Source organism: Manacus candei, unplaced genomic scaffold, assembly GCF_025592945.1.
Source record: "Manacus candei isolate 608988 ecotype Guabito, Panama unplaced genomic scaffold, ASM2559294v1 h1tg000072l, whole genome shotgun sequence".
Taxonomy (NCBI): Eukaryota; Metazoa; Chordata; class Aves; order Passeriformes; family Pipridae; genus Manacus; species Manacus candei.
This window is the reverse complement of record NW_026138120.1, coordinates 4,157,203-4,176,715: the sequence shown is the minus strand read 5'-3', so window position 1 is coordinate 4,176,715 and position 19,513 is coordinate 4,157,203. Positions and strand designations below refer to the sequence as shown.

Here is a 19,513-nt window from a genome sequence, read left to right as displayed (position 1 = left end):
TTCTGTGCATTTAAGCCAATAGGCAAAGATACTTAAAATGGTACAACCAACTCCGGATGCCATCTTCTATGTTCAAATTTAATTGTCTTCGTGAAGGCCATTTCAGAACCAAAAGCAATGATGCTAACACCTACCTATAACATATACACTATAAATTCTTTAAACTAGAGTTAAACTATTGGAAGTTGATCAAGTTACAAATAAAAATAGCTATAACTGAGAAAGCTTTCTACAAAGACATATTTTAAAGCAGAACTACACAGTATTATAAACACTCATAAGTCTGGAATCCAAAATTTCACTACATACATCTTTAATTTCTAGTACATTAAATATCTCAATAAAAGCTACACAGACTAAGATGTACATAAATACTCCTTTGGATGTGCACAGAGTTATTTTTTTTCCATTAACAGGAACAGAACATACCAGATAAAATAAGTAGTTCAATAATTTCTGCATCTCCCAGATAGGCAGCAGCATGTAAAGGGGTCCTTTTCTCATTATCCTGTGGTAAGAGGGGGGAAAAAAGGTTTTATTTAAAATAAAAAAATATGTTTCAGCATTTTGTATGTTATGAAAAAACACTGCATAAAAGTGCATCTTCCAAATATTGTACATTTCATATTTTAAAAAACATAATTACTCTAAAGAGACTAGTCACATTTACTAAGACAAGCATGCTTCTCCCAGGGGAGCTCTTAACACCTTCATAGTCAACTGCTGTTTTTCTGATACACACAGATTGGCAGATGCTCATCACATCTTCAGATTAACCCATCAGTTATAAATCACCATTCACTTGTCTCCAGAGACAGGAACTTGAGTCTCTCCTACACTGGTAAAATGGTGTGTCATGTCATATGCAACTATTAGTGAGAAACATTTTCTTTGCAAAGTTTAAAGATAGTTTCAAAAGTTATTATTTTAATAGAAAATAGAAAAAAGGTTGGAGTGCATAGGGGCAAAAATATTGAAACCCGATTTCAACTGTTTTGTTTACTGCAAACAAGCAAAGAGAAGGTAGAGATGCAATTTATTTTGCAAAAAACACCCTGGAGGATGCAAGTAACACCCAGCACTCTTAATTAGTTCAGGTTGATCTAATATCCTTTGGAAGGTACAAGGATCTTACTTAGACATACACAATAAATACTGATGAAGATTCTCTTTTGAAAGATTAGTACAAAATATTCCTCGACTCTTTCAGGATCAGTGCCATTTCCCCTGCATCAGTTTATAGCTTAATCAGAAAAATAAGATCACATCACAGTGAGTGATAAAAATGAACAAGAACCAACCAGTTTGCTCTCTGAGGGAAGGCTGCTGAGAAATCAGAAAAGAGACAGATAATCAGTCAGCATTTGGGTTCTAGCCTAAGATCTACTTAGATGTCTAGATCTTTTCTGTAGAGTTTCAAGGGGCAAGGGATCAAGATTATATGCAGCAAGAAACTTTAAGTCACATGACATTGATATTAATTCAACTACTGTGTCCGGACTATCACAAAATTAATACACATTTTTTATTGACATTTTATTTTGAAAAGCATTCCTCTCCCTTACTAAAATAACCTTATTCACTGAATCCTTACTTGACAGCTAGCATCACACAAGAATAAAATTAAAGTACGTGGCAGGAGAGACCCAAGAAGTTCTTCTAAAACATAAAAGACAACTTCAAAACTTAGAACATTCAACCCACCCCCCTCCAAGAAAACATCATCACACACACAACCTCTTGCCCCAAAACAACCTAGTGCTCCTGTTAGTCCCTGCTCAGAAAAAGTCAAAGCTACACAGTTCACCATCTTATCCATGTTTCCTAACAGAATTTTTTGAATTACACACAAGTCATTCCAAACTGAGCAGTGCAAACCTGACACTGAGGCACCCTAAGGAATCAATACTACCTCCTTACCACTAGCACCACATAATGCCTCACCAATTTTTTGCCAGTATGTCTCAACTGCAGATTACACATGTAGGATAAAAAGAGGCAGCCTCCTGGCACCAAGGACTTGCTATCTATGCAAAAAAAAAGAAAACAAAAAAAAAAGGAAAAGAAAAAAAACCTGGAAGCACAAGAGAAAAAAGAAAACCAATACATGTATTAAACTTCCTTTCTCAGCTCCAAGACGAGCCAGTAATGAAAATCAGTTTTCATTCCTCCAGTATGCAGAAGCAGAGATACCATAGGTAGCTAATATTGAAGCCTTTTAGATAATGTTAAACATCCCATAAACTACAGATTAAGGAACACAGAAAAATGAGTATGACAGTATACTGTCTGCAATTTCATCACAGCATTAGAGAGAGATGAGCCATGAGTACATTCTTCTGTAGACAAAGCATTTACACAAGAACATGAACAAAAACTACACTCTCTCTTCTAAAGGGCAAAACATTATGATTAAAATTTTCATCACACTTGTGTTGTTGGTTTCTTTGTTTTGGGTTTTTTCAGTTTTCAACATCTCAGTGACAGAAGTAATACAAGTAACTAATGAGATAGAATGAATTGGAAATCTTCCAATAAAACACTGGACAGAAGGGAATTGTTTGTCTAGAAATACACTAATCACTAAGCCCGAAATATATTTTCCTGAAACATTCAGGGTCCAGATTTCAGATAAATTTCAGACATGCTTCTCCAAAAAATCCAACCTCTATTAACAAAAACCATTGAGCATCCTGAAACCACCAAGATGCAAACAAGAAAGCAGCTTAAACACAAGCAACATTTCCACTCCAACACTTCTGTTTCCAAGCTGTGAGTTTCTAGTCATGCAAATATTTCAGTTCTGCTGCTCTTAAGCTGACAACCTGAAAAGACTCAAAGCCCAACTCCCAGTTCTGCAGCAGGGAGTACAAACTGGAAGCTTACGTATGCAGGAAGTTGGTGGAGATGCCCCTACTCTCTGCAGTGCTGGGATGCTCAGGGCTTGTCATCTTCTGGGTCACCTCCAGAGTTTGGTATTTCAACAATCTCAAGCCCCAGGGTATCTAACGACCACAAATATTCCACATGCTGAGGGTGCTTTGACAGAAGCCCTGACCTTTCTTTTCCCTCTAGTTTCACAGCTCACATTTTTTTGATGTTTCTAAACAATTTTTTTTAATTTAACTTCTCTGTGTGAAAGTTTTAGGTTTAGTATTTAAAAACCTGGTTTTCAGAACTTGTCATAAACCCAGAAATGCTGCATTCAGCAACCTCTCATTCTCATTTTGTTCCATCTGAAGTCTTACACTTTGTTAGTGAATTTTAATAAATGAAATCTGACTAAACTGAAAGAGAATTATGTATTTTAAATGCTACTAAAGTACTATATAGACAAACTACTTTTTATTAAGAAACAGTAATCATTTGATGACCAAATTTCATCGACAAATACAAACTAATGCATATGAAGGATTACACTAAATAACACTGAGAAAGCTTTCAGCTTCAACAACAAACCTTAGAAGCAGACATCTTGCAGCACTGACACATCATACTAATATAAAGCACTGAGATATCATACTAATATAAATTCTGACCCTAGTATTCTTCCCTTAGTTTCATAAATTTAAATGACATTAAAAGAAAAATTTCAATAGAGAAGTGGTTTTGTACATAAAAGTCACTGTTACACAACATGTAAAATCTAACACTCTTGGTACTATTTAATCCCAAATATCACAGTGTTGTGGCAGTATTTGACAACTCAGAAAAGCAAGTGTTGTGCCATCTTCATTTTCCAATTCAAAAATCTGCAAGGCAAATAGGACTATTACAACCCTAAATCAGCTGTAATGGTAAGTAAGGAAACAGATCAAGTTGCATTAGGCAGGTTTTACATAGCTGAAAGAGAACTTTCAGCTTTTTCAAACTTGTTGCTTCCAGTAGAAACAACAAAGAACTTCATATTCCCAATAAGAAACTCCCAAGTTTAATTCCAGATATTGGTCAATGCTGTCAACAAACCAAAAAGCAATAAAAAGGCTCAGTCCTTAAGGAATCAGTTTTCAGAATGATAGTTCTGTGTCACAAAAAGCCCAACATCAGATTTATATTTGCCTTTGGATTGCATTACATGAAAAATATATAATCCGTCCATTTGCAGTATGCTCATTTATTAAGTTTTTCAAACATTTCCTCTACGCAGGAGTTTGTATAAGGATTACAACATGAGAAATTCATAGAAGAAGGCCTTATGACCCCATTAAACCCAAATCTGGAATAAGGTGACATGGATAGTGGTACTTAATAAACTCTCCTAACCTAGAACCACAGTAAGGCCACCTTTGTTTCATTTTACCTAAACTGGAAGCTTTAATTGTTTCGCTGGTTATTTTATGGATCAAAACTTGTACAGTGGACAAATCTGTGCTAATTTAAAGACACAGGTTTCAAACCTACCTCTTTTCAAAGAAGTAAGTGTCCTCTGAGACACAACAATTTATTCCTGATTTGTTTTGGGTTTTTGGTTGGTTGGTTGGTTGGTTTTTTATTCCTGGTTTGCTATCTCAGCAATTGACTTAGAGTAACTACTTAAAAGTACAGAGAGATTTTTAAGCAGCTAGATGCTTTAAAGGCTGATTTCTTATCCCACACATATCCAGCAAGATTGCAGTAACCAGTCCATGGCTTCCCCAAGAGCAAAATTCATTTTCCCCTTCAAATAGTTCAACATCTATCGATCCAAAATCTTTCAATTAAAATACTTTTTGGAAAACCCCTTCATAAAAACTCCTCTTTAGCCTACCTGCTCTTCAAAACTAAATTCTGCAATAACACTTCAAAATACTCTCATTATTTCATGACTGCACTTACAAAATATCATTTAGTAGGTGTTTTGTGCTGTATGACTTGTCAGTTGTCTGCTTCCAGTGCCATCTGTTCCTGGCAGAAATCAACCCTAAATACACAATCATAAATCTTGAACGAGTTTCAATTCCAACATACCCTGTAGTAGTTTTAATAAACACTCCTTTTAAGTGAAACGATTTTTAAATATAACACTTAGTGCATTTTTCAGTTAAGTTAAAAACCATGACTTTTCAAGCAGCAGGATGGGTAACTCCTGGGTTCACAGATAATGTTTAAGAATATGATTACAAAGTATTTCTAATTCTCTCAAAGGGTCCAGTACCACAGAGGTCTCTCCCTGTGTGAAGCCCCAGTGTTACACTTGGGAGTCACCAGAACTCCGAACCATAGTTGCAGATTTTGCTACAGTTTTTAAAATTATCATCCGGTAGAATAACTGTATACTCTAACTGAATTTCTTTGTTCCTCCACACAAAAAAGAACACATTTAAATATTTGGCTTTTACATTTCAACTTTAAACTTCTCAAAAGTTTACTTTAGGTACTTAATTCTCTAAACCAGGTCACTGAACTCTTCGGAAGTATGTTCAATCACAGTAGTGTCTTAAAAACACATAACTAGAATCTGAAAATTAATGAACTTAAATAAGAAGAAAAAGATTAAGTACTAGGCTTGTAATTCTGTGACAAATTAATTTTGTATCCCTACGCTACCTTGAGTGTAATTCATCTGCTATTTCTTTGGATTTTCCCCCAATATTTCTTAAGTCCATTCATAGAACTTTGCATTGTCAAAATTTAACACATTTCTAACTAATTTTATTTAACATATTTTTTGGAAGCAGACCTCTATTTTCCCACCATATTTCAAATTTAAGATGTATACCCAATATAGAGAGCAAGCTAACAAATTACACTAATAGTCTTCTGCATGCTTAAAAAGGGGAAGAAAGCATGCCAGTAAAAACAGGTACTACATAGCTAACCACAATGTATCCTTCGAAGCCAAATAACAGATACATCATAGTTGAAAGGATTAGATTTGTCATACTGACTTCATTAATTTCTTGAACTAATGCTCATATGACTATTTGTATGAACACTTGTACTGCATTTGAAAGAAACTTTTCTTGAAAGCCCAGTATTAAACTTTCACTAGTAAGACTTTATCATTACACATTACATTTCAAGGCGTATCTTCTTCAGGCCATCTCTTGGGGCAGAGCAAATCTAGACCTCCAAAAAAAATGGGGAGGAACCTTTGTCCTCTTGCTCATTAAGACAGCAGTGACCAATGACTCAATAGGCCTTTCTTGTAAAGAACAAGAAAACAAAATGGCTTCAGCAACAAGGGTCACGTCAGCTGTAATCTGCCAACCCCCAGTGTTGTTTCTAGTTAAGATCTTCAGTACCAATTTAATAGTGCATGCTCTTTGACTTGATTCTACATCATAATAACAACAATAAAAAACCATCACACCGTGGACTAAACCACTAAATTTCATGAGTGCCACTTGTGGCACTGTGAGCTTGCAGAGACCTTAAAAAAAGTGGATGGCAGAGGTAGGTATACAATAGAAAATAAAATGTAAGTCAGAAGAGAACTACAAAGCACCTAGAAAAAGGTCATAAAAGCACTGCTTTGGGAAAGACCAAAAGTTTACCTGAACGTAAGTCATTCTAAGCATGCACGTTTCTGAAGAGCACAAACTCACAACTTTCTAAATTGCCACAAGGAACAAAAATAAAAAAATAAAATCTCATAACAAGATCATTTTTAGTGGATCTACAGTGACACATAAAGCAACCAGCAAGCGCTGTACTTCTAGCATGTTAGAAGAAAAGACTATTAGCTGTATAATTGCAAAGCAGACACTAACTCTCCTCTCCAAAATCTGATTTTCCAAATATCAAAAATCAAACACTCAGCAACTGCAAATGGACAGAGTTTGCATATGGGCATATTTCAGAAACTGGATAGAAGTTTAACTTGTCTGGCTGAATGGGTAGAAGAGGGAAGCTCATGAGTGGCATTAAAAAATACAGAAATTAAAAAATCTGATCTATTCTGATTTAATTACTTATGGTGGTGATAAAAGGCTAAGAAATTTGGCTATAAAAACTATCGAGCCATATTCACATTTCCACCATGAGAACTGAACAAATAAGAACAACAGAATGGACCTTGGTCAGTAAACCTCTTTCCCTGGGACAATAGGGTATCTGCCATGGTGAAAGTCTTAGGGGAAAAAAATAAGAATCACAGACTGGAGTTTTAGAGTCTATAACAACAGTGGCCAATTATAAGGTATTTCATAACCAAACAACTGTTCTTTCCTTTTCTGACTACTGGAACATTCCAGGAAATTGTATTTCTTCCCTAACAAAACTGGGGGAGTATTTAAGGTTTTACAGAAAAAAGGCAGGTCAAACATTTGAGTTTTACCTTTATCTAGAGGAGAGCAGAACAACACTATCTGTACAGCATTCCACATTACATGCCCACAAATGAGAATCCCCACCAAGGAGGAGGCAAGAAAGAATGGTCATTGCATGGTTTTGCTGTCTGGACATCCTTTGCAATTCCTCTTATATGCTGATGCCTCTAGGCATTTTTAAAATGGAATTTCTGTGACTGAATTTAAAGTTCACAGAACAGTACTAAAATCCATGGAAAATAATTTACTTCCCATTCAGCCAATGATTATTTGTTTCTATTCAAATAATAACACTAAAACTGATACAAACCTCTATCGTTACTGAACCATTACATACAATTTGTACACAATGTAAAAACTTATAAATAAAAAGCATATTGGAAGTTTGGTTCATTTCTAAAATGCCTGAACACTAAAAGCAATCTGGTGGGAATCATTTAAAATTAAGTTTTTGCAGAAAAAATATCATTCATATATATATGATAGTGACATATTATATTGGAATATTAACCTACATTCAACCACTTATTAAAAATTCCTTTTTAGAAACAGGATCTTTCTAGTATTTATAACTAACACTTGAAAACACCTTTTATAAAAATTGCATAAAGAATATCAAAAGTCCAAGTTACACGAGCAAACATCAGACGTCAAACTGCCCTTGTCCGAAAGACAGTCTAGTCTTTAATATTGGCATTCAGCAGAACAACTTGAGAGGAAGAGGACAGGAGAAAGTTTGCTGTTCTAACTGTTATTGAATCCCAAACTTTCATGTCCATAGCAACTCAGGGAAGTGCAATTTTAAATATAATTTGACACTACACTCCAAAAAAAGATTGGTAAAAAAGGAACCAGAAGTTAAGAACCATTCATGTTGTTAAATAAGACTATTCCAGACATCTTTTAACGGAAGAGTTAACTTCAAATGCTAGCTCTGTCTTACACCACAAGAATTAGGCACAAAACATCATTCAGGTGTAACTGTTTGAAGCTCTGTCCTCTTAAAACAGTGGCCCCAAAGAAAAAACACACAAAAATGAAGAAAAGTGAGTCACATCTAGAATAAGGAACAGCTATTGAGCTTCAAACTCCATCTAAGATTATGACTGCTAGGCCTCACAGCCAGTTAAACCCTAAATCAGAAAATGAGAGTAAAAATTTCTCATTTAAACACGTACACTTAAAAAAAATACGAGTTATTTTGAGATGTTTTGGTAGACATTTTATCCTTATTTCTCACAACTAGAGAGATACACAGCAAGAAGATTTTTTGACTTGTAGTCAAGTATTTCAAGAAGCAGATTTTGAAACAACTAAACATCTCTGTATTTTTCCACTTCCAAGTAATCCACCTCAAAAACATCTATCTTCAATTTTTCTTTTTTTGAAAATACTAAGTCGGGGTGCTTTTTGGAAATAGATGTCTTCACATACCCTTTAACCTTTATGTTCCCTGCAGGTTTTGTAATGTTGCCATTAAAATTCTGCTGGTCAAGTTTTTGAACCCGTACACTGAACAAGCACAGCTTGTAAGAAAAGCTGGACCTAGGTGTTTGTTCTATAAAGATATCTACATAACATTTTTACATGCTATGTACATGTTTTTACATAACATATAAATGTTTTTGGCTAAATTATAAAGGCTAGGATTCCTTGTGGGTGAATTCAAGCATTCATTTGGGTATTGGACAAGGATCTGAGTAACTGAGCAGGTTTTGTGAGCTGCTCCTTTTCACTGAAAGTTCCAACATTGAGAATTTGGTCCCATTTATTACTACTAAAGGTTACTGAATTCTTGCCCAATACACGGAATGAATAAAGAGCTATTCTGTACTCTTTGGTAAGAGCAACTTGATCTCACAGTGCAGTTGAAACATCTTGGATGTATTTTCCTTACTTTAACTCAGGAATAAAAATAGAGCAATCTTTAGGACCAAGACTATTCATTGATATATTAGATCACTGTGAGGAAGAGAACAAAAAAAATTAATTGAAATAAAAAAATACCCACCCATAAACCTCTACAATGTTCAGAACTCAGCTATATATAAAAACCCTCAACAAAAAAAACCCACAAAAAACAAATCCAAAACCATAAAAACACCCTCAAAAAACCAAACCAATAATATATCATTAAAAATACTTTACCTTGGCTTTACCCTTCCCAAATGCCAAGTATATGATTTGTAAACATTTACCGGGTGTATATATATCTATATCAGAAGAAAACCCCACCTTTAAATCAGAATGCAGTTGCTGGGAAGAAAAACGATTTAACTGTGAAACTATTTCTGAAAAAACAATGAAAAAACAATGGATTTTCCATAATGAGAGCACAGTGATGTGGAGCACATTACATAACCCAGCCTGTGCTTGCAGAGTGGGCTGCATGAGGGACACTGACTGCCTCGTCTTACAGTGTCATCTATCTGTAATGTTTGAGGACACAAATAAGAAAATATGCCAAGAGAGAAAACAGTACAATACAGGCTCTGTTTATGCTCCAGTGAAAGATCACACACCACACTAGGTAAGGTATGCACATCTCCAACACAGTTTAAATCCAGCACATTACGTTCAGGCCACTGACACTTTTGTTCAGAAAAGCTGGGGTTTCTGCCCTTTTCATTGCAAAGGCAAGTGCTTGAATGACATCGTCCCATGTAAAACAGATAATTGTCTCACTAACTGCATTGTCCTGCTGACAGGAAAAGATGTGGTTTTCAGGTCTATAGTCTTGGCACCTCTTCTTGGAGCAAGCAAAAACATTTTCTTGGTGTGTGTTACGTTAAACAGCTTCATAAAGTAAGGTCATCTAGTTGCCATACACAAAGTCCTTCTGTTAAGGAAGGAACTCAAAATAGCATATAACACAATCTGTGCTAATACAGAGGCAAGAAAAATCCTGCAGAATACATCTATTCTGAAGAAGGAGAGTAAAATGAAAGTAAGAAAAACTTCCACCCAATAAGGGTCTACAACAGAAAATGAGAAGTCCCCACACTGATCACAAAAGAAACCCAACAGAAAGCCTCTGCTAGTGAGGATCAAAACTCCTCTAAAACTGCCGGCTACCTTAGGATCATAGTATCTTACCTGGACTATTTCTTAGGCTAAGTGGACACAGGATAAGCTTAGAAGATCACTGTCATATAGGAAGAGCTTGCAGCGACTAAGGAAGGACATTTGCACTCCTTTGAGATAAGAAGTCAGCATCATATAATTTATAAGTTACCATAATTATGTATACACACATGTATATAACTCATATTTCATGCAAATAAAAACTAAAATTAAGTTAATGATCAAAAAGGATAATAATAAAGTAGGATTTTAAAAGATTGAAAAGAGAACAGAATATCACAGGTTTTGGAGACAGAAAGGCACAGGCTGATATCATAGGCCTGAGAAAATGCCCCCTCAAACTTCATAATCCAGACAGGCATTGTATCTGAACTTTTGGGGCATGCTCTTCAGCAAGATCTCATTGCAGTGACCTTCCAGTTCATTTCACCTGACACCAGTACGAGCCTTTTCAGGTCCTACCAAGAGCGAACAAGAGTCCTCCTCCTTGGGCATTTATGGGATAGCCCTCCCTACATCACATAGAAGCAAATGAGAAACACTTTCTTTTCATCATTTTTGATATACATCCATCCTTTACTGAAGTAGATGTAAGGAACTTAAAATGTCTATCTACCTCATGTAGAGCCATGAAGGGCAAAACTGGACAAAGGAAATTATGTTTACTGATAGCATATTAGATATTCCACAGCAGATATGTAAGATAGATTCAACTGTTTGCAAAGTGGAGAAAATTGTCTTCTTCAAAGGTATGTTGCATACACGTAAAGAGTTTTCTCCCAGAAAATTACTACAAATAATCAGTAAATTCAAATCCTATCTTGCTTTTACCAGTAAGGCATTCTTTAACGACTGCGTCCATGTTGGAAGCTAATGCACATTAAGTCTATTGAACTTTTTTTCTTTTCTCTGCTCTTTCTGTGGGGATGTTCTGTTCTCAAATACCAATCCTTTGCATGTCAGGCACAGCAACTGGCAGGAGTAACTCCAGTAAGCTCTAACTATTCAAGACCTTGCCTCTAGCTTGTTTTGTAAAAGCAGCAGGAAATGCAGAACTTTTATTATGCTTTGAAGGTTACAATCTTAAGCAGTAATCACTAAAAGTAAAATGGCAAATTAGACATGATCTACAAAATCATTATCACTAATAATCATACTGGAGACTCAAACACAAAATTCTTGAAACACTTTTAAATTTTAACTAATTATTCATGGTGCTCTACATCAATGACAATTTTTCAATGTTGAAGAAATAACAGCAACTGAAACAAAACCTGTCTCTCAAATCCCCAATTACTGTAAAAGAAATTCAGTCTTCAGCCAATACAGTAAAACATTGCCATGCAGACATCCAAGCTCTTTTGCCCAGTTTAGCAAACAGTAAAACCACATTAGCATAGAACTAGGCAAGCTTACTAGACCTGATGAGAAGGAGGATATGTTAGCCTGAGTAGCACACCACCCTAATATTAATTCATACTGAAGTCTCTAAAGAATAATTCTCATTACCTGCACAAGGCAGCACCATGACATATGTAAGCACAATATTCTTTTCAGAGAGTCCTACCCTTTGCAATGGTAACTTTTTGAGAGCTACTGTCCACAAAACCCGCTGTACTGAGTAGCAATTTGCTGATGTCAGTCAGATTATCCCATAGCTCTGTTGAAGGTTTGTTTGTATCACTCTAATAGGAGTGATAACTCAATACATCTGAAAATCTCATTTGCAGAGGCTAATTAGAGTGTTATTGACATGAAGCAAGGAATTATTCCTCTTGGAACTGGAAGGTTTCTCTCATTAAGCATTTCAATTCTGAAGAAAAATGCCTAATTATACATTTGTATTTAAAACATCTTGAATCTATTTCTACACCAGAAGAGGAACTCAACACCATTTGGATGCACTTAATATTGAGGCTGAAAAAGATGATTCAGTATAAACCACTAAAAAGAAAGTAAGATATCTGATTAATCGTTACAGATGACAGGCTTGAAAAACATTCCACACTAATGAACAGGAAATCCACAACTTTAAAGTTAAGTTACAGTAAATAACTTCTATATTATGAATTTAAATCTGCTTTGAGTAGCTGGAGGATACTGTTTACAATATACAAGTGGCAGCAAGTTCCCACTACACTTGGAAGAATTAGCCTCCTAAGTTCTCCATTTCTGGAATCAGTCAGGTTTCAGATCAATGGATCAAACAGCCTAATATCCAATCCTTTAGAAGCAGAAGCAGCTTTCCTGTAGAAAAAGCTTTCCTACATTCCCTGCAGCAAAGTTTCTTCTTATCTCTTCAGATACATAACACGAATATTCATGTTATTAAGAACTCACTTAATTCTTTAACAAAATAAACCCTGGACACTCCCATATGGTAGCCCAGAACTCCACCTCCTACTTTAAAAATACCTCATTAAAACTTGAGTATGTTTAGTGGCAAGGTGTTTTACAAGCTTTGTGTCTTCTTAATAGAGCACCACACACACTGGCCTGTGCTATTCACAAAATGCCCTTCTAAAACCAATTCCTAGACTTTCTTAAGTCTAAAACCAATTCCTTAGACTTCCTAGACTCAATGTGGAGTTCAGCTCCACATTAAAACCTGATGCATGGCTGCAAGTTCTGAGCAGTCACAACCTGCTCCTGTCTGCACAAGGCCACAAACACTCTCTCTAAAACCAGAATTCTTCACAGAATCTTCCTTCTATTTTTCAGATACAAAGAAATTTCAATTAAGTGGACATGTTATAAAGCAGGAGAGTCTCATATGATTCATCATTTCATCAGGCTGATCACATAGGAAATGGGGGTTCCTGATTGTGGTGGAAACATTTAGAAAGTTTAGTACAGAGAAGCTGTCTAGAAGCAGGAAGCATTGACATGCACGTTGGAAAAAAGTCCAAGCAAAAGTTTAAGGAGAAAGAAACATCTTGCTTTTGCTCTAGAGTTTTATTTTATTAGAAGTCTGCGGGCAAGCAGGATAGAGAAGATGAGCACCACCATTAGTCTCTGAGATAATATACTGTTTTCTTCTCTCCCATACATTTGCAAAACACATTTACATTTACCTCACCCAAAATGAAAACATATCAAATTAAATAAAGCCATCAACTATTTTAAATGCCTCTATCTAATTACAGATGCTCTCTCAGTTCTTAATAGAGATCTGTTCTGAGCAAGAGGTAGGTATAATTATTGTTATTTAGATAATAATAAAAATCCTTCAGTAAGAAGTTAGCAGAAGGGTATGAAGGTACGCAGAGCTCAGTTTGTGATTTATGCCCATCGTGAGTTCACGTGCTCTTTCTGAGGTCTCACAGGCCTCCCTTTGCCCAATATGAGAATTCTTGGCCTCTGCTCCAGCATCTGAAGCTGGGTTCAAGGCAGAGGCTGCCAGGCAGCAGCTGCTGCCCTGAGTAAAGGTCTGTGTTTCTCAGCAGTCTATTTTACTGGAGGAATTCTCTTTATTAGTGTTTGTTTATACAGGAATGTTTTATTTCCTCTCTGACCTCCTGCAGTTACTTCAAAGGACTGTTCTCTCTGTCCGTCCTTTATATGCCTTCTGTTGCTGACACCAGATAAGCAACCATACTTTAAAAAAAATATATATAAGCTCACATTTTTTATATAACTAGTATGCACTTATATATAGGCATACACACGTATATATGTGTTCTTTCAATATACAGTTCTTATTTGCAAGTATATATGTCTTCTTTCAATACAGAGCTCTTATTTGTAGGAAAACTTACAGGGAATCCCTGTGTTTCATAATCCAAAGGATGAAACTGAATTAAAATAACTAGTACCAAACTCTAAGTTATAACACATCCTATGTTCTCATCATGTTAAAAAGTCTTTCCAACTCACAAGTACCTGTAATTTTATCCCCTAAATTCTGCTACACTCCAAATTGAAAATAAAAACAGATTACAAATTATATTCATCCAAGTAGAAACCTTTCTAGTGGAAAAACAAACAGCTTCAACGTTGAACAGAATTTCAAATAGATAAATAATATAGAAAATTAGGAAGCTGTCTAAAAATAATTTTTCTTCTAGATTTGATTGCTAAAACGTGAAGAGATAAATATTAAGAATCACATGAGCTATAGCAAACACTCTATAAAAGATGGGAAACTAAATTTGCCTTTATTCTAATTATCTCTGAGGAAAAAAAAGTGTTCTCAATATAGAAGAAAACTTACAAATATTTCTATGCACTTTATTAACACCTCAAAACTCACCATTTTTCCCTAAATACTTCTTTGCTATGATTAGAGACTCAGGTTATTACAACACTTTTGGAAAGGAGACCTTAAATTTAAAATTCATTTTAATAGGTCTAAATTGTGCACTCCTCCAAAATTTTACTGCAGCTACATTTTCACAGTGTCAGTCTAGATAGTTCAAGTTACAATAACTGTAGTGTCTCTTTTTTAAATGATTGCCTGCAATTAATTAAATCAGCAAAAGACTCAATTAAAAAAAGTAACCAATAGTTTTAAGAAAAAAAAACCACGCTAGATCGAAACTCTAGCAATGGTCACAGTTAAGAAAAGTTCATAACCTGATCTATTAAAATAGGAACTAAAAAAAAATAAAAAAAACTGGGCTTGTCAGAATATTTTACTATTTTCTGTGTGTCTTTTTAATTCTTCCCTCACATTCAAATCAGCAAACCAAACAGTATCTGTCCTGCCAGGGAATACAATAAGATGCTGCTCCACAGTAACAAATATGTTAGTTTGAGCTCTTGTTGCCAACTTCAGTTGCCAATGACAAAGTCCTTCATGTAAATAGTCTACTTTGCCTGCAGGAACCCGACAAAATAGTTACCAACACTGGATGTGAGGCATGTCTGGGACAAACAGACTGATTAGCAAACCCATAATCTCACCTCTTCAGAAACACAGCCTGAAGAGCTAAAAACTGTGCACAGTTCCTGCTTAGCCTCTGCTACATTACACTAGTTTTTAACTACTATTTATTCTCACCAGTTTAGGTACAAAAACCAGAGGGTGGCTTTGCTCTGACTGCCAGAAGCTTTATCAAGTAACAAGAGGTATGAATTGGCCTGGAAAATTATTTCCCTGCAAACACACTCTGAGAGGACCAAATCTCAAACCATTATGAATAAACCCTTCTCTGATCAATGGTCACTGCATTCCTGAAGTGGAAAGGAGTACCATTCAGACATGCCTGTCTTCCCATTGCCTTTATCTGGTCCATGCAGATCTCTGAGCAAAACTGTCATTTTGCTCCCCTGTTCTCCAAACTATTTTCACTCCTTGTTTAAAACACCCTCCCTGAACCTCTCCCTCATCAAAAGCACAGAAACAAGGTACTGCAGATCAACTACCACTATTTGAAAAGCATCCTGTATTGACCTGCTTTGAGGGACATCTTCAGTTGCCCCAACCAGCAAATTCTTACACTTAACAACAAGGCACTGATAACAAAAGGAATAGCTCAAACACTTTACACATGGCAATTAATGCAGAAAGAGGTTTTTAGAAGCATACTTAAGTCAAACGGAAGTGAATTTATGCATGTACACTTTATATAAAAACAAACAAACAAAAAATCCACATTATTAATTGGTAAAATAACTGGTTACAGAAAGATAATGAACACAAAAGTAAGAAAATACCTAATGATTATTTTTACCTCGCTATGCATTATGGTTTTCATTTTATTTGTTTTCAAGCGAGTTCATGATATTTATTTACATAAGGTTCTTTACACTGAGAGATATTTCAATATAATTGCTGAATTAGAGAGCAATTACAGTTTTCCACAGAAAGACATATAAGAAAATTCTTTTAATGTATCAAATAGGTATAGGATTCGTTTGTATGACCAGAACGTTGAACCGTATTAAATTCTGTAGAATGTTCCATATTGCAGCCAGGTAATTCAAGTTTTCCTGTTCTACACTGCTCTCTCAAGTATGCAGAAAAACACCTGTTACTCCAGTAGTTCAACTGATAAGGTTAAGTATAAAGATGAAAGCCAGGTGACCATACATTTATTACCTATTTTTTCAGTTTAACCTCTTTTAGGACTTTGGTGACCAATACTATCATCACAAAGAATATTTACTGCTTTTTAAACTTTAATTTTCATTATTCATTTTTAAATTACTAGTATATTTGACACCCTCAATAATCTAATTTTCCTGGTACCCAGATCTGATGCTGTATGAGGAGTCCTAGACTTGTCACTAGACTTAACAAACCAATTTTCTTACTCTTTCAGTATATGCAATGACCTGCAGAGTAAGATAAAAAAACAAACAAACCAACCAACAAAACAAAAAAAAAGAGGAAATCAAATAAGATGCATATTTTACCCTAGAACAACATCCAGCAGCATTGTCCTACTACGCAATTAACACAAAGAAGTTCCACAAACCCACATTTGGCAGGACTGGGAATGGAGCCCATATCTCAACCACAACAGTCATCCACGCAGCAACCCTTCTGCTCAAAACACCAGTCAGACACATAAACTTAGCTCTCCTGTCTGTACCCAGCACTTTGGTGCTACAAGATCATCCACCTTGTCAATCCCACCAAGAAAACACGGGCTTTATGGGCAACACTTCATTGCTGTCTAATACAGGAGGGGGTTATGGAGGGCACACAGAAGATCATTTCATTCTATCGCAGTTTTTTTCCTCTTCTTCACAAAATAGTAACACAGGTGAATTTTTATTTACTTTGTGGTTACTTACTACAGGAAAGAGACATTAAATTAAGAGCTGTGCTGGATGGACAATAGTTCAGAATAGAAATCATCCAGATAAGCCTGATGGCTCCAGAGTACCAATGGCTGTAATGGTACAATATGAGGAATTTCACTTTCCATTATTACATTTTATGTTGGAAAAAACACACCAACTCACATATAAAGCAGCTTTAGAATGTGTCATAGTTTAAGTCTATTTTAGTCTCACAAAGCACAATATAAAGTAAGATACAGGTGTTCACCTGTCACATATGTCAGTATTACTATTTTAAATAGGAACAGTGAGCACTTTTGAGCACAGAGAGAGATTGGCATGATTTTGGGATTCCTTCAAAAAAAGTACTTGTTTGGCTTTAGCATGAGAAGAGCAAGGGACACACTGACAGCAGTCCCAGAGAGGATCAGATGTTTATCCCCTCAGCTAAGATCAAGTGCAATGGGGTTTTAAAAACTGCATATTGGATTACCCAAACTATCAATTTTCCTAGCAAAAAATAGTATCCTAATAGGTCTTAGGTTTAAGATAAGGAAAAATTGTTCTGATTTTGAACAATCACTTCAATAGTCAGATTTGCAACCTTTAAATCAGTTTTTGACAATGCACTGGTCTTCCCTCCAAAGAATTATATTCTTAAATAATAGCTGAGAAGAAATATTCCATTTTCACGATCTTTTAAACTGAACATACATCGTAGGAGCTTTGACTACAAACAGAAATGGCACAGTTTGCAACAGTAACAGGCCTCCAAATCTTTAAAAAAAAAAAGCTCAAACGAACACTGATTTATAAAATGCAATGCTGAAATAATTTAGTTAGCTAAAACTAACTGCTGAGAAGTACATAAAATTCAAACCAGCCCCACTAATCTAATCAGCAAGAGCAGGAAACGTTGAGGATCCCCATTAACTAATAGAAATATTAAATGTGTCCATTATAATGCAAGATTTTCCTTTCTGTCAAGTCTCAAAAGCTCAGGATGGTACCAAGAAATAATAACATTTTTTTAAACATACATATAAACACACACATATACATACAGAGCATAGCAAAAGCCATGCATATAAAAGAAACTAACCAGTCTGACATATGGGATGTGTGTGATTTAAGCCTGATTCATGAAACAAGCAGCTACAGTTACTCAAGCTTTCTTGGGAAAAGAGGAGGGAGAAGCAATCCCTTCCCTTCTGTTTTTTCCATTAATTAGAGCCTCAGGAGAGTTCACCTTCCAAACAATCCATTTGAACAAAGTTCCTATAAATCAGTTTTATCTATAAAAAGCTGCACATTTCCATCTTGCAGAGAGGGTAAGGCTTTTTGAACCACAGTTTAAGCAGACAGGGATACACTCAATTTGCTCTTTCTTCACGAAAGATTACAACAGTAGACAGAATACAATACATACTTTCTAAAACTAAACTGAGCCTGTGACTCAAGAGGCTGGTGTGGCATCAACAGAGAACAATCTTCTTCCTGAAATAGTCCATTTGCCATCTGTACAACTTACACACAGCAACTCATGCTATGAGAGACCACCCATTTCAGAATGTCTCTAAATATAACACTATGGTAGAAGACATCATCTGTTTTAAGAGTAATGCTCTAATACAGTCCAAACTGGATGCAATATTTAGATACTACCATAACATCAAGCAGTTACCACAGCCTAGTTTTGGGAAGCCAAATACACAGATTCAATTCACTTAGCTTTAAAAGTGAATTAAGCCAATTGTGATTAATGTTAAAGATAAAATATCATAAAAGCAAGGAGGTAAATTAAGTTGGATGATAATAGAAAGGAAAAAATTACCCACATTTCATCACTAACAACTTTCCTAGATGCACGTCACTGTCACAACAAAAATGTACAACAGCTCTATCTTCAGTTCACTTCTGGGCAAAATTAATTCACAGAACACTGCTAGGTCTCCAGTTACAGAGTCCAGCCCATGCACAGGGGAAGGGAGGATGGAAGGAATCTCAACTATTAGAATACAAACTGCAAAATAATTAGTTGCTCTTGAGAGGGAGAAATGACTCTTCAGAGGCATTGGAGGAAATGAGTCTGGAATTCAAACAACTGTACTGAAGCACTTGGATAGCAAAGTGGAAAAAAATCCAACATATACACTGGTCTAATACAATCCATAATGGTCAAAACAGTATATCATAATCCTTCTCTTTTTTAGTAAATATAAATAACTAGGAATAACTTCATTTTCTTCACTTTGTAATTTGTAATACATAACTACAACAATTTGTAATACATAACTATGGGAAAAACTTTGGATCTAGACTATGCAAAGATATATTATCTCCAGCCAAGTACATATAGCCAATGAAAAACCCAGGAAAAGAACAAAATACACACAGAGACAGACACAAAGAAAAATCCACCAGGCAGTCTACTTCATTTCTATCAG

At 35.5% G+C, this 19,513-nt stretch overlaps 1 protein-coding gene across 5 annotated transcripts in view; it reads right to left on the bottom strand.

The window, feature by feature from the left end:
• Window positions 1–19,513, bottom strand: part of ANKRD28 (ankyrin repeat domain 28) — a 118,718-nt gene that overhangs the window by 52,532 nt on the left and 46,673 nt on the right. For all 5 annotated transcript variants that reach the window (XM_051808265.1, XM_051808268.1, XM_051808267.1 and 2 more), the window contains exon 3: window positions 430–508. In XM_051808265.1, the coding sequence (XP_051664225.1) occupies window positions 430–508 (79 nt within the window). The remainder of the gene's footprint in view (window positions 1–429; window positions 509–19,513) is intronic.